The sequence below is a fragment of the Eptesicus fuscus genome, chromosome 14 (genome assembly GCF_027574615.1).
Source record: "Eptesicus fuscus isolate TK198812 chromosome 14, DD_ASM_mEF_20220401, whole genome shotgun sequence".
NCBI classification, from domain to species: Eukaryota; Metazoa; Chordata; class Mammalia; order Chiroptera; family Vespertilionidae; genus Eptesicus; species Eptesicus fuscus.
Window position 1 is genome coordinate 13,503,637 of NC_072486.1, and position 14,592 is coordinate 13,518,228.

The 14,592-nt window shown below is 35.9% G+C and overlaps 1 protein-coding gene across 4 annotated transcripts in view; it reads left to right on the plus strand.

Moving 5' to 3' along the window:
- The window catches only part of HYCC1 (hyccin PI4KA lipid kinase complex subunit 1), a 118,470-nt gene that overhangs the window by 98,555 nt on the left and 5,323 nt on the right, over positions 1-14,592 (plus strand). For all 4 annotated transcript variants that reach the window (XM_054726524.1, XM_008148195.3, XM_028155779.2 and 1 more), the window contains exons 8-10: positions 3,451-3,567; positions 5,461-5,548; positions 6,042-6,201. In XM_054726524.1, the coding sequence (XP_054582499.1) occupies positions 3,451-3,567; positions 5,461-5,548; positions 6,042-6,201 (365 nt within the window). The remainder of the gene's footprint in view (positions 1-3,450; positions 3,568-5,460; positions 5,549-6,041; positions 6,202-14,592) is intronic.

A 14,592-nucleotide genomic window follows, 5' to 3' on the forward strand; every position in this document is an offset into this window, starting at 1 on the left:
TTTATATAAATATTTACTGAATAAATAAATAAATTGAAAAATTCTATCTTTCATATATTGCTTCTCTGTTATTTACTTCTATATATATCATAAAGGTGTATGGTATAAGAAAGTAAGATGGTTCTAAGTTTGTTTTTTTAGATAATAAGAGTAAGAGGAGTCTATTTTAGTTTGGATATAAGTTTTTGTAATAGCAAACAACATTTAAGTTGGCTTTATTTCATGTCTAGCTAAATTTTTTCAGTTTCTGTCTTAGTCATCTCAGGCTGCTATAACTAAATACTAGAGACTGGGTGGCATTTATAGACATTTATTTCTCACAGTTGTGGAGTCTGGCAGATTGAAGGTCAAGGTGCCAGTAGATTTGGTTCCTGGTGAAGGCCATCTTCCTGGCTTGCAAGCTACTGCCTTCTCACTGTGCCTTCACATGGTCTCTCTTCCTCTAAGGGCACTAATCCCATGGTGGGTGCCTCACTTTCATAACTTCATGTAAACCTAGTTATTCCCAAGGACCCCATCTCCAAATATTACCATATTGGGGGATTAGGGCTTCAACATGAATTTGAGAGGGACACAAACATTTAGTCCATAAGTATCCCTGCTCCCTTTTACCATGGTTCTAAAGAGTTTTAAGGTCCTCTCAATATTAAATGAATTTATACTTACTCTTTAAAGTTGCTTTGAATTAATGATAACCTCAGGAGTATATTTTTGAAATGGTCTATGGCAGTGGTCGGCAAACTGTGGCTCTTTGGCCCTTTGAGTGTGGTTCTTCCACAAAATAACATGGCCTGGGTGAGACTATTTTGAAGAAGTGGCGTTAGAAGAAGTTTAAGTTTAAAAAATTTGGCTGTCAAAAGAAATTTCAGTCGTTGTACTGTTGATATTTGGCTCTGTTGACTAATGAGTTTACCAACCAATGGTCTATGGTATACTTGGGCATATTTAAGTAAAGGTTTAGATTCCTTAAGTAGAGGAAATAAAGTTCCATGTAGTAATTGCATGGGGGGAAGGGAGTAAGTCCTATATTAAGTAACCGTTGTATTATATCAACCATAGCACATTATGAGAATACAGCTCTTCTCCTGTTTTATTGAAAATAAAGCCCTAGCTGTTTGCTCAGTGGATAGAGCATCAGCCTGAGGACTGAAGGGTCCTGGGTTCAATTCTGGTCAAGGGAACATGTCTGGGTTGCAAGCTCGATCCTTAGTAGGGGGCTTGCAGGAGGCAGCCGATCAATGATTCTCTCTCATCATTGATGTTCTATCTCTCTCTCCCTTTCTAAAATCAATTAAAAAAAAGAAAATGAAAACTTACTTTTTTTTAAAAGCAGTGCATGCTGATTATAGAAAATTTAGAAAATATATCCTATATAATAAAAGGCTAATATGCAAATAAACCGAATTGCAGAATGACCAGTTGCTATGACGCTCACTGACCACTGGGGGCAGGTGCTCAATGCAGGGGCTGGCCCCTGGTGGTCAGTGCACTCCCACAGAGGGAGTGCCACTCAGCCAGAAGCTGGGCTCACAGTTGGTGAGTGCAGCGGCAGTGGCGGGAGCCTCTCCTGCCTCCACACAGCACTGTGGATATCCAATTGCCGGCTTAGGCCCGCTCCAGTTGGACATCCCCTGAGGGCTCCTGGACTGTGAGAGGGATGTCTGACTGCCAACTTGGGCCCGATCCCCCAGGGAGCAGGCCTAAGCCAGCAGGTGGGCATCCCCTGAGGTGTCCCATACTGTGAGAGGGTGCAGGTTGGGCTGAGGGACACCACCCCCCACCCCCGCCCGAGTGCATGAATTTTCATGCATCAGGCCTCTAGTATAAATATAAAAAAGAAAGTACGTTATCCTGGTTGGGTGGCTCAGTTGGTTGGAGTATCATCTCATACACCAAAAAGGTTTTGGGTTTGATCCCTGGTTGGGGTGCCTGCAGGAGGCAGTTGATCACTATTTTTCTCTCACATTGATGTTTCTCTCTCTCAAAAAAAAAAAAAAAATCAATTAAAAAAACCCTAACGTATCCTTGGGTGAGGATTTTTAAAACAAGGAAGAAAATACATCTATAATCCCACAGTCCAGAGATAACTCTAAAACTTTGTATATGATCTTTGTATACAGATTAGGATACATGCGTGGTTTTGTACAGTTTTTCCCTGTTATTTAAGTAGACTTTCAAAACATCAGGGCAACCTGCTTGGGTTCCCTCCCTGCAGCAGGGAGCTTTTCTGTAATAAAATTGCTTTCACTAAAAACACACACATCATGTTTAATTGTTTCATAGTATTGTCTGAATGATTTATAATTGGTCCGCTGTGTTGGACTTTAGGTGACTTCCTATTCATTATAATAAGTACTCCTTAATTTTAGTACACCTTACGTATTCTTCACTATAATAAATACTTTTTATTTCAATTTTTTATGATACTTTCTTTAAAATTTTTTGGTAAAAATATATTGATCTTTTTTTAGGAATCTACCTTTGTTGTCATATTTAGGCATTCAAAGACTATGTACCGTATTTTCCGGCGTATAAAACGACTTTTTAACCCAGGAAAATCTTCTCGAAAGTTGGGGGTCTTATACACTGGAAAATACTATACCTGTATCCCCCTCCCCCCACAAGCAGCTGTCCTAGTGCTGGTGCTGAGAGTGAGTACCGTATTTTCTGGCGTATAAGACCCCCGACTTTTGAGAGGATTTTCCTGGGTTAAAAAGTCGTCTTATACACCGGAAAATATGGTAACTATTTGCTTATTTTATTTCTCTTATGGTTTTTAACATTAAAAATTTCAATCTATCTTTAGTTTATTAAGGTGTGTACTGTATGATGTTTGAATGTCATTTTAGAATATTTTTTTAAGCCTGCAGTTTGTGTCAAGAATTTTGTCAGCGCCCAGATGGCATGGCTCAGTGGTTGAGGGTCACCTATGAACCAGGAAGTCATGGTTTGATTCCCGGTCAGGACACATGCCCAGGTTGTGGGCTTGATCCCCAGTGCGGGGTGTGCAGGAGGCAGCTGATCAATGATTCTTTCTCATCATTGATGTTTCTGTCTCTCTCTCCCTCTCCCATCCTCTTTGATATCAATAAAAATATATTAAAATAATTTTTTTCAGGAATAGAGAATCACACCACAGATCTATTTATGATAACTAGTGCTGAGTCCATGTACTAGGTTTTACAGTGACTAAAAATAATTGATCAAAATTAGTGAATCAACTCTGAGAATATGGTTCACTTACTATATACTAACACCCCTCTAGCTTTATGCATTTCCCCCCCAATCTAATTTGCTTAGGAAAATGTCACAGACAAATATTCTGTTTGGAAAGATTCTTTTGTTTAGAGAAGCAAGCATACCCAGTACATTGTTGGCTTATAAATGTTAAAAAATAAATTACCTAAAATTTTACCAATTTTACAAATATTTTTATTTTGGTCTTTCTAGAATCTGTGTTTGTGGATATCCCAGACAACATGTAAGAAAATACAAAGGTGTAAGTAGCAGGATACCAGTTTCTTCAGAATTCATGGTGCAGATGTTAACAGGGATTTATTTTGCTTTGTAAGTTTATTTCATTTACAAAGTAAACATTTTATCTTTTTGGAAAATTATAGTTTGTTGTTTTAATGTTACTATATACTTATCTCAATAGATAAATAATTGGCATATTTTTGTGAAAGAATGTCAAGATCTTGATAATAGTTTTATTTCAAATATGTCTTTTAATGTTCTGAAGAATTTGCATCCAACTAAACATTTAAATTTAAGAACAGAATGAAAATTAGCAACACCTAAGTATATGCACAGTTCCTTTTTTAATTACTCTTTTTGATGTAATTTTCAAATAGCCTTTTCCCCCCAATGAATATCTTTTCCATTCTAGTAATTTTAACTCTTAAAAAACATTTTAAAGCCTCTTTGATCACAAATAATGTATTATTAGTTTCTCATATTGATGCTCAGCCTTAATGCCTTAGATACTAGTATTTTTCTTTGAACCTTATCTTTTACTTGGTAATTCTCTTATTACACATATCTTACTATATTTTTTATTATATTCACTTGGTACTTTAACTTTCCCTAGTAGATTATAAACCTCTTGAATGAGGCAGAATTTATGATCTTTGGGCCAAATGTGGTCTGCTGCCTGCTTCAAAAAAATTGTGTGTGTGTGTGTGTGTGTGTGTGTGTGTGTGTGTGTGTGTGATCTATGGCTGCTTTTTTGCTGTAGTGACAGAATTGAGTAGAGACTTTATAGGTCACAAGCCAAAATTATTCATTATCTAGTCCTTTAAGAAAAAGTTAACCCCTGGATTAGACCTTTCATATTGTCCCATTATACTCACACTTTTTCCCTGATATATTGCTAATATTTGCAACATACATCACGTACACTTCTAAATGACTACCAAAATACAAAGAAGTAACTACTTAGGATATTGCAAACCACAGTAGTTGTAGATTCTCATTAAAAACTGTGGGAGCCCTAGCCACAGTTAGGCTCAGTGGATAGAGCGTTGGCCTGTGGACTGAAGGGTCCCAGGGTTTGATTATGGTCAAGGATATATACCTTGGTTGCAGGTTCCTCCCCAGCCCAGGCCCTGGTCAGGGTGCATGCAGGAGGCAACCAATCGATGTGTTTCTTTCACATTGTTGTTTCTCTTTGTCTTCCCCTCTCTCTTTCACTCTCTCTGAAAATCAATGGAAAATATATCTTCAGGTGAGGATTAAAAATTTTTTTTAAAAACCATGGGAGTTACAGAATAATCCTATGTAATAAAGAGGGAATATGCTAATTGACCATCACACCCTCACAAGATAGTGGCGCCCATAGCCACAAGATGGTGGCACTCAGTCCCCTCAGCCACGCCACGCACCTGCTACCGGAGTCCCTCAGCCCTACTGGCTATGGGTCTGGCCGCGCTGTGTGCCTGCCGACAGAGTCCCCCAGTCCCCTCAGACCAGCCGGCCGTGGGTCTGGCCAAACCGCACGCATGCCGCCGGAGTCCTCCAGTTCTCTCCAATTGGAGAGGTGCAGGCTGGGCTGAGGGAACCCCACCCCATGCACGAATTTTGTGCACCGGGCCACTACTTTGACCATAGAGTGTTCTGAACATTATTCTAAGGTATAAAATTTACTATGTTCTGACCTGCTTTGAAAAGTATAAAATGCTTTGATATTGCCTGGCTTATTTTTATATCTGTTTCATAAATAGAAATATCTTTAGAGAAGAAATGTATATCTATAAAATATTCTATTCTATTAGTAGGCTTTCAGATACAATTGAAAGGAATTCAAAGATTTAAAAATATGTATTTAAGGAGAGTATAATGCTAGGCAATGTGCTGATCTGACCAATTATTTTCCTCAGTAAAGATAGTTTCTCATTGTATTTTGTTCAAGTATATAGAATTAATTTAAAATAATTATATTTTATTTACTTAATTTTATAGTTATAATGGAGAATGGGATCTAGCTGAAAAAGCATTGGATGATATTATTTACAGAGCCCAGTTAGAATTATATCCAGAGCCATTGCTGGTAAGTGCCTCATTTATTGATGCAATTTTTTAAATTTAAAAATTCTCAAATTAGAACTGTAAATTGAATAGCCATTCATATGTCATTAATACTCAGTGATTCATGCTCCTGTTACACTAGGAAAATTTTATATTTGAGAAGGTACACATATAATAAAATTTGACCATTTCATTTGGCTAACTTCTTGGATACCTAATAAATAGTCTTTTTAACTTATAAGAATGTTCTCCTTAACATGGTAGAGCTACACTTATTAGTTAGCATTAGGTATTTGGAAATATAATTTAATCTTTTGAAATTTCATCACTTGCATATTATATTTAACTATAATTTTTCTTCTGAGTTCTTACCCTTTATTCCAGAGGATTTATATATTATCTTATAGGAAGTATTTTTTTAAAAACCTGTTAAAATTTAACATCTTGTTTTATCTAAGGTATAATAATACATTTTTATTTTTTAATACCAATCTTAAACTATGTTTCCCTCTTAGGTTGCTAATGCAATAAAGGCTTCATTGCCTCATGGTGCCATGAAATCTAGTAAGGAGGGTACAAGGTGTATTCAAGTTGAAATCACACCAACTTCCTCTAGAATATCAAGAAATGCAGTAACCAGCATGTCAATAAGAGGCCATCGGTGGAAAAGACATGGTAGGAAATAAAAAACTCTACACATTAGAGGATTGTTGAGTCTATCACATTTTTTTCTAGTACTGTAACTCCTGGCTTTAGATAACAGTATCATAGTGGCATGGAAGAAAGTGTTATTGGGTCACTTTTAATTTCTAATTAATTGTCCATAAGTGACAGGCAATAAGGAAAGTAGAGCCCCTTATGTTACATACATGAGTGAAAATTTATTTAAATATTGTATTGATTTTTAAATTATATTTAAATAGAGAGAAAAGTAGAAAAATGCATTTAAAAATTATTCATACATTTTGAGTTTCTATTCACAATTACTTGCAGATGTTTTCAATTTCTCAAATATCTTTCTAGCAAAGTATACTTGCATATTGAAGTAGAACGACTAATAGGGACTTTAACATTTTCTTCTGGATTTCCTGTAAAGGATGCGATCGTATTGATGCAACCCTAGGCATTTCTGTTTTCTGGAAGTTAATTTTCTTCAAAGATTATTTAATATTCCTCCTTGACTGTTTCATTTTATTATTTGAAAATTCTATTGGAATTTAATTTTATTCACCATGGTCTTCTCAGTGCTTCCTATTTCTCTTCCTTCTCTTATAATTAATTATTTCTTATTCTTTTTATAACTCCCCTTCTACCTAGAAGTTATTGTAGTGGCAAATATCCATGTAAATATCAGTGTCAGCTTAATCAGTGATCACTATGAATCTTTTTCTCTTTAAAGGTAGTGTGACAATTCTTGAAGGTCCTTTAGGAAGGCATTAAAACGATGGTAATGTTTGCCATTAGCAAGGCAAATCATGTTACTATTTAAAACAAACAGATACTTCAGTTTCTTCAGTGAAAATTATGTTACTGAATGGAACTAGATTATAAGTATAAATCATTTAATTAGGTAGTACCTTATAGATCAGTGTTTTGTTTGGCATAAATAGGTGAATTATAGGCACAGAGGCAATGAACCAGATCATATGGTTCATTGTGGACATAATGGCTCTCAAAATACCACTTTAGGAAATGTAAGAATGAATTTTAATTCCTTTTGTTTATTTCCTTTCTTGCTATTAAATGGGCATATTGGGAATTAGGAAGAAAAATATGGGTTCTTCAGTTAAAAATGTAAAATATTGAAGCTCAATTGTATTTGTGCATGTTGTATGAGAGAAAGAGGTGTGTGGATGTGTCCATGAATGCATTTAACAGAATAAGATGTGTACCCTGCATTAAAATAGAAGGCTTTTTTCCAGAAATAATTTTAAAGGAATAAATTACCAAAACAAGAGAAAAGACTACTTGAGTTATATGTATCAATTAGATATTTACATATTTTCCAGATTACATTTTGGCCTCCACTTGGGTAGTTGGCACTTAGGGCTACAGCTTCATTAAAATAACCTTCCTTATAATCTAGTCCCTTACACTTATTCAACCTTCACAACTCTAATACTCCTGTTTATGGTAACAAAAAAGTCATAGATGAGGATTTAGGAGAGAATGAACTACATAAAGAAGTCAGGTGAATGGAGCAGATACAGAATATAGCTCAATCTTGTTTTCCACTTCTGTAGTGCGAGTTCCCTTTATCCAGTGGACTCTAAAGTATTCCTACTCTAAGGTCCTTATTTATCTCTACAGGTAGTTTGCATTCTCCTGTTTTTAATGTAGCCTTGGCTTTCCTTTTTACAGCAATATTTTTCATTGTTACCTTGTTTTGCTGAATTAAAAACTTTTCTGTTTTCCATCTTTGTAGTCCTGATTCTTGCTTGAAAACCTTATTATTCTGGGCTCTTTATCTGACACTGGCTTCTTATGGGGAAGATAAAATATCTTTGTTTTAGTTCTTACATATATAAATAATTCTCAAGTTATAAATGGGTAATTAAACTTATTTATATATAAATTATATTTATTATATTACATTCATATATAAATTACATATATGAATTACAATAAAATTTAATTTATTTATATATTATTTTTGCAGAAACAATGCTAAAGGGCTTGTAAATTCCATAGTGACCCACATAACCCTTTTCATCCCTTAATGTTTCTGAAGCATAGTACTGCAGACTGTAGGTTTAGTTTATGACTGTGTGAAAACAAATTTAGAGTTTATTTGATGGAACTCTTAATGCATTTCCAATTTCACTTTTATACATACTACTCCTTTACCACACGAAACCTCCCAGGAAGAGGGATATCTTCCCAGAGTCTGAAATGTATCACACAGTAGGGACCTGGAATATGCAATTTTAAGCCTACAAGATTAGGATTGGGGAAGAAGAAGGGAGGAGAAGCATGAACTTTAAGGAAGAGTCTTTTTCTTTTTCTCCTTGCCTCTTTCTTTGTTACTGCTGGGAAAGAAGAAAGCAGTTGGCTCCTTTAATCCCCTTTCCTTGAGTTTCTTCCCCCTTTTTAATCTTTTTTCTTTTATTCATGTTTTTTTTTTAATTGAGATATAATTGATGTGTAAAATTTTATTAGTTCCAGATGTACAACATGATTCAATATTTGTATATATTACAAAATGGTCACCACAGCATGTCTAGTGAATATCCATTGCCACACATAGTTACAAATATTTTTTTCTTGTGATGAGAATTTTCAGATCTACTCTCATAGCAACTTTCAAATATAAAATACAGTTTTATTAATATACTCGCCATGCTGTACATGTGCATTACATCCATAGGAGTTTCTTTTAAAAAAAAAGGATAGCCTATCTAATAAAAGAGTAATATGCAAATTAACCATCACTCCACTACACCCACAAGCCACACCCACCAGCCAATCAGGAGCAGGTATGCAAATTAACTCAACCAAGATGGCTACAGCCACGGAGAGAGAAGGAGGCTTGGGTTTCCCTGGCAATGGAGGAAGCCAAGCTTCCCACATACCCTGGGCAGCCCAGGCCTCCACAAAGTTTCAATTATAGAAGATAAATAAATCCCAACAAAAATGGCTGCAGCCACGGAGCAAGCAGGAGGCTTGGCTCCGCTTAAGGCTACAAAGTTTCAATTATAGAATATAAATAAATCCCAGATCCCAGGGCTTCCACTTGGGTTGCCAGGGGGTGTGGCCAGCCTGCAAACCACCACAGGCTCCTCGCCCAGGCCACCCCACGCCCCAAGGGAACCCCCACCCTGATCCAGGACACACTTCAGGGCAAACCAGCTGGCCCCCACCCATGTACCAGGCCTCTATCCTATCTAATAAAAGAGTAATATGAAAATTGACTATCACTCCAGCACACAAGATGGGTGCCCCTATGTGGTCAAAGATCCTGCCCCCATGTGGACACAAGATGGCCGCCACAAGATAGCCAGCAGGGGAGGGCAGTTGGGAGGGACCAGGCCTGCAAGGGAGGGCAGTTAGGGGGTGACCAGGCCGGCAGAGGAGGGAAGTTGGGGGTGACCAGGCCTGCAAGGAAGGGCAATTGGGGGGGGGGACACAGGCCTGCAGGGGAGAGCAGTTGTGGGGGGGACCAGGCCTGCAGGGGAGGGCATTTGGGGGTGACTAGGCCTACAGGGGAGGGCAGTTAGGGGTGACCAGGCTGGCAGGGGAGCAGTTAGGCATCAATCAGGCTGTCAGGGGAGTGGTTAGGGGGTGATCAGGCTGTCAGGCCGAAGTGGTTAGGGGCAATCAGGAAGGAAGGCAGGCGAGCACTTGGGAGCCAGCAGTCCTGGATTGTGAGAGGGATGTTCTACCGGGATTGGGCCTAAACGGGCAGTCGGACATCCCGCAAGGGGTCCCAGATTGGAGAGGGTGCAGGCTGGGCTGAGGGACACCACCCCCCCCCCGTGCACGAATTTCATGCACCGGGCCTCTAGTATATATATAAATATTTGGAGGTTTGTACCTATTGACCAGTGGACCACTTTTACCCATACCCCACTGTGCTCCCCAACCACCAATCTTTACTGTATCTATGAGTTTAGTTTTTTCTTTGTTTAGATTTCACATATAAGTAAGATCATATAGCAGTTATCTTTCTGTGTCTGACACCTTACTTCACTTGGCATAATTCCTTCAAGGTATATCCATGTTGTCATAAATGATAGACTTTCTTTCTTTTTTATGGCTGAATAATATGCCATTGTAAGTGTACCACATTTTCCTTTTTTAAATTGAAAGGATCGGGTTTAGTATTTCTTTTTATTATTGATACCTACCTGTTTGCTTAAATGAGATATACAAGTTGAATCTCTTCTATTTTCATGTTAAGTGGGGATTAATCAAGAAAACAAGTATTAAAATAACATTCTGAAAAATTCTGATTTAATGGTAACATAAATGTCAGATAATAGAATACGGTACTTTAGGACTATAGAAACTACATTTATTTTGTAAATATGATTTTATGACTTTATGAGAAAATTGTTTAGTGGGAAAAAAAGTTGCTAATAGTTATAAAAGCATTTTGAAAAATGCAGAAATGATCATTTTAAACTCCAAAGTAGCAAACTTTAAAGAATTGGCTATTGGAATTTTACATCTGCAATTAGAAATGTATAAAGCTTATGTTTTTAACTTAAAAGTTGTCTATACTTATTAATGAAATTTAGGAAAACTAGCAGTTTTATAAAAGGTTTAAATATTTTTAGTATAATTTTGAGAAGCCCCATTATTTTCAGATTCTAAAATGCTATTTGAGGAACAAATTTTCCTTTCCCAATATAGATGATAAAACATTTAGACCAAAAATAAGCAATTCCTTTTGGCCAAAGATAGCATTGCATGAATTTTAACTGGCATTCTTGATATGGAACTTTATACTCATGAAGGACAAAATAAAATATTAGGAAATATTAGATGACTAAAAGAAAAAGGACCTATTGACCAAAGAACTAAAATATTATGTTGGTACAATTTCTGCATATGAACATTAGGTTTAAAGAGGAAAGAATTCTGGCTTAGCCAACTTTAGAAGAAAACAAAAAAACTCTTCGTCTTTGTCTAAGTAAAAATAAAATAATTGTCTCTACAGAGAGGTAAGATATTTTACAGATATTGGTCCTTAGACAAACACATTTGTTTGTAAATTATTGGTTTATATTTTTACTAAGGAGGTCATATGTAATTCTTACTGTAGTTAATTAAGTTATTTATTGTTACTTATTATTGAGCACTACACCATCCTCCCAAACCCCCTTTTAGGAGCATTTGTTGCACATTGCACACAGAGGAAGAAATAAACTTTTATAGATAGTTTTACAATAGATGTTGCTTACCTGTTTTGGTCTGTCTGGTCATGAGGATCTTTAATCATCATGAAGGATTCACCTGGTCCAGCAGCATCCATATTGCAATTCTTGAAGGGATTTAAAAAAAAAAAACAAAAAACTTGAGACTTAATAAAGATGACAAAAGTTATTGAGAATGACTGAATACCTCAGGAAGGAGAATTGTATCATTTACTATAGATGCAACAAAAACTAAAGACTTGACTCTTGCACTGTGCTGTGTGACTCAGTTGGTTGGAACGTCGTCCCATATACCAAAAGGTTGCAGGTTTGATTCCAGTTCAGGGCATATACACAGGTTGCAGATTCTATCCCTGGTCAGGGCTTGTGCGGGAGGCAATTGATAGATGTTTTTCTCTCTCTCTCCCTCTCTCTTTCCTTCTCCCTCTCCCTCTTCTTCTCTCCCCCCCTCCTTCCTTCCTCTCTCTAAGATCAATAAAAAATTAAAAAAGACTTGACTCTTCTTTATTAAGGAAATTGGTATAGTTTCTGACCAATGTGTCTATAAACAAATCATTTAGACAACATTTTTCTGTGTACTGCTCCTTTCATATTTGTAAAGTCTACCTTTGGCTTCAAGAGCCAGATTTCTTAGTCTTTGTGTACTTGCTCAGAGTATAGTCCTTTAACTGCCAGGACCTAATTCTGTATTTCTATGGCAGATTCACTTTCCTTTAATATGCCTTGCAAATTATTGGCCCAGGCTGTGAATTGTTATGGTGTTATTCTTTCTGACCTAGGAGATACTTCATACTCATTATTTTGCGTTAAAAAGTGTGACTTCTGTTGTTTAAAAAATGCCAGTAAAGTTTCCAGATAGTTGATCTGTGTATCTGTCAATGGCTGCCCTTTGTAATCCGAATGATATCTAAGCTCCGTACTGTGTCACAGGTAGCCCTAGTGATATGTCTTACCTACCGCTGCTTTGACCTCATTTGAAGACTGCTGTCACCCTTCCTTCTAACCCTTCGACATATTAAGCCATTTCTGCCTAGGGGCTTTGTATTAGCCATTTGGGATATTTCAGCCGAAAGTTAAATGATGAAAAAGTGCCAGATTGCACACTTCCTTCATATTGTTTTGTATATCATCATTAAGATATCAACTCAAATATCCCTTCCTCAAAGAGAGTTTCCCAGGTCACCCATCTAATGTAGACTTTCTCCCCTAGCACTCTGCTTACTCTCCCATTATTCTCATTTTCTTTATTGCTATGCTACTTCCACTTTCTAAAATAGTCTTGTTTACTTAATTCCCACTCTACGGTGTAAACTCTGTGAAGGCAGTGTCTTTATCTGGTTGACCATTGTGTCCCCAGAGGCTAAAACAATGTTTGGCACATAGTAGGTGCTCAATAAGTAGTAGTTGAATGCATGAATGAGTGAATGAATGATAAATTTGTAATATAGATTGAGCAATTTGATCCTTCTTTTCTCATTGTATTGAAAAACTGTAACAACATGATAGTAAACTGGGTAGAAGAGTATTCACTTATAATCCCAGTATTTAAAGAGTTATACTTTAACATTTTTTTCATATGTGTATATATTTTTCATAGTTTTGCTCTCTTTAAATTTAAAAATATTACTTTAAAAAATTTGCTTTTGCCCTAGCTGGTTTGGCTCAGTGGATAGAGCGTCGGCCTCAAGGGTCCCAGTTCAATTCCAGTCAAGGGCATGTATCTTGGTTGCGGGCACATCCCCAATGGGGGTTGTGCAAGAGGCAGCTGAACGATGTTTCTCTCTCATCGATGTTTCTAACTCTCTATCCCTCTCCTTTCCTCTCTGTAAAAAATAAATAAAATATATTTTTAAAAAATTTGCTTTTGCTCAGTTAACAAAAAATTTTCCCAAGTCCTCCTAATAGCTCCAATTATTTTAATGGCTACATAATACCACCTAGAGTTGATATTCCATCATTTACTTAGCTGTTCCCTTAATTTATTAAATGATTTGTTTCTAAATTTTTGCTATTATAGATAACACTGCAATGAATAACTTAATGGATAAAGATAGCATTTTATTCCATTGAATATGATAAATTATAAACTTAAACTGATTGGACTAAGGATTATGAAGTTGTTTAGATATTTTGTGATATTTTAAATATTTATATCCTATAAATTATAAATAAATGTATATGAATTTCCTTGGGGTTTACTCTAAAATACTTTTAATAATTAATATAAAAATTGTACAATGTAGACAGTTAAGTTGGGGATTAATTTTTTCAAGCTTCAGCTTACTTTATTGTTTTTGCAGATAAATTTTGTAAGTGCCTTTGGTTATAACCAGATTATTTTAGATTCATAAAGCAGTCTGAGTGTAAAGCTGTGTGAATTCTATGAAGAAATCTATTGTTCCTTAATTTAAATGATTACTTTTAGTAAATAGGGCAGCCTTTAAAATATAAAAGCTAAAGTTGGGATAAAGAGTTTCATGAGTTATATGATAAAGTAGATATTTGGGATTATAACATTACACAGGGGAGAAGTCACAGCTTTTCATGATCAGTTTTAATAATATTTGCGATTTATTTTACCTTTTCTCCCCCTCAAAGCCAGAAGAAATTTTGTAGGGAGAAATTATTTGAGTGCCTTTGAGAACCAATTTGGAAATGTCCACTAAAAGTATTCTTTAACTCTCCTCATTTCTGTATATGGAGAGAAGGTTACATATTTATAGAGAGTATACAAATAAAATATTCTCTGAGAAGTTTCTCTTTGGATCTTTTTTGAACTTTTCGAATTATTTGAAGTCAAATGTAAGTATTGCTTTTATAGTTATAGAACTATCATGACACTTTTTGCATAGATTTTTAAGTTCTGGGCTTTTAAACAGATTCTGTTTTCTTATGCATTTGTATTCCCTTAAAACATATCTATAATTTTCTTAAAGAAAGGATTAACTGCTTCTTTTTAGGTATATATGTTATCCTATGGATGACATAATAAATGAACTATAGATTTTTAAAAATCTATTTTTTCCCTCCAGGTTTTTTTGTTTGTTTATTTGTTTTGTTTTTGTTTAAAGATTTACATATAGTATTAATATGTCTCCTTTCTCCCCATTGACCTCTCCCCAGCCACCCCCACCCCCTGGCACATGCCCTCACCCCCATAGTGTCTGTGTATTTTACTAAACTTACA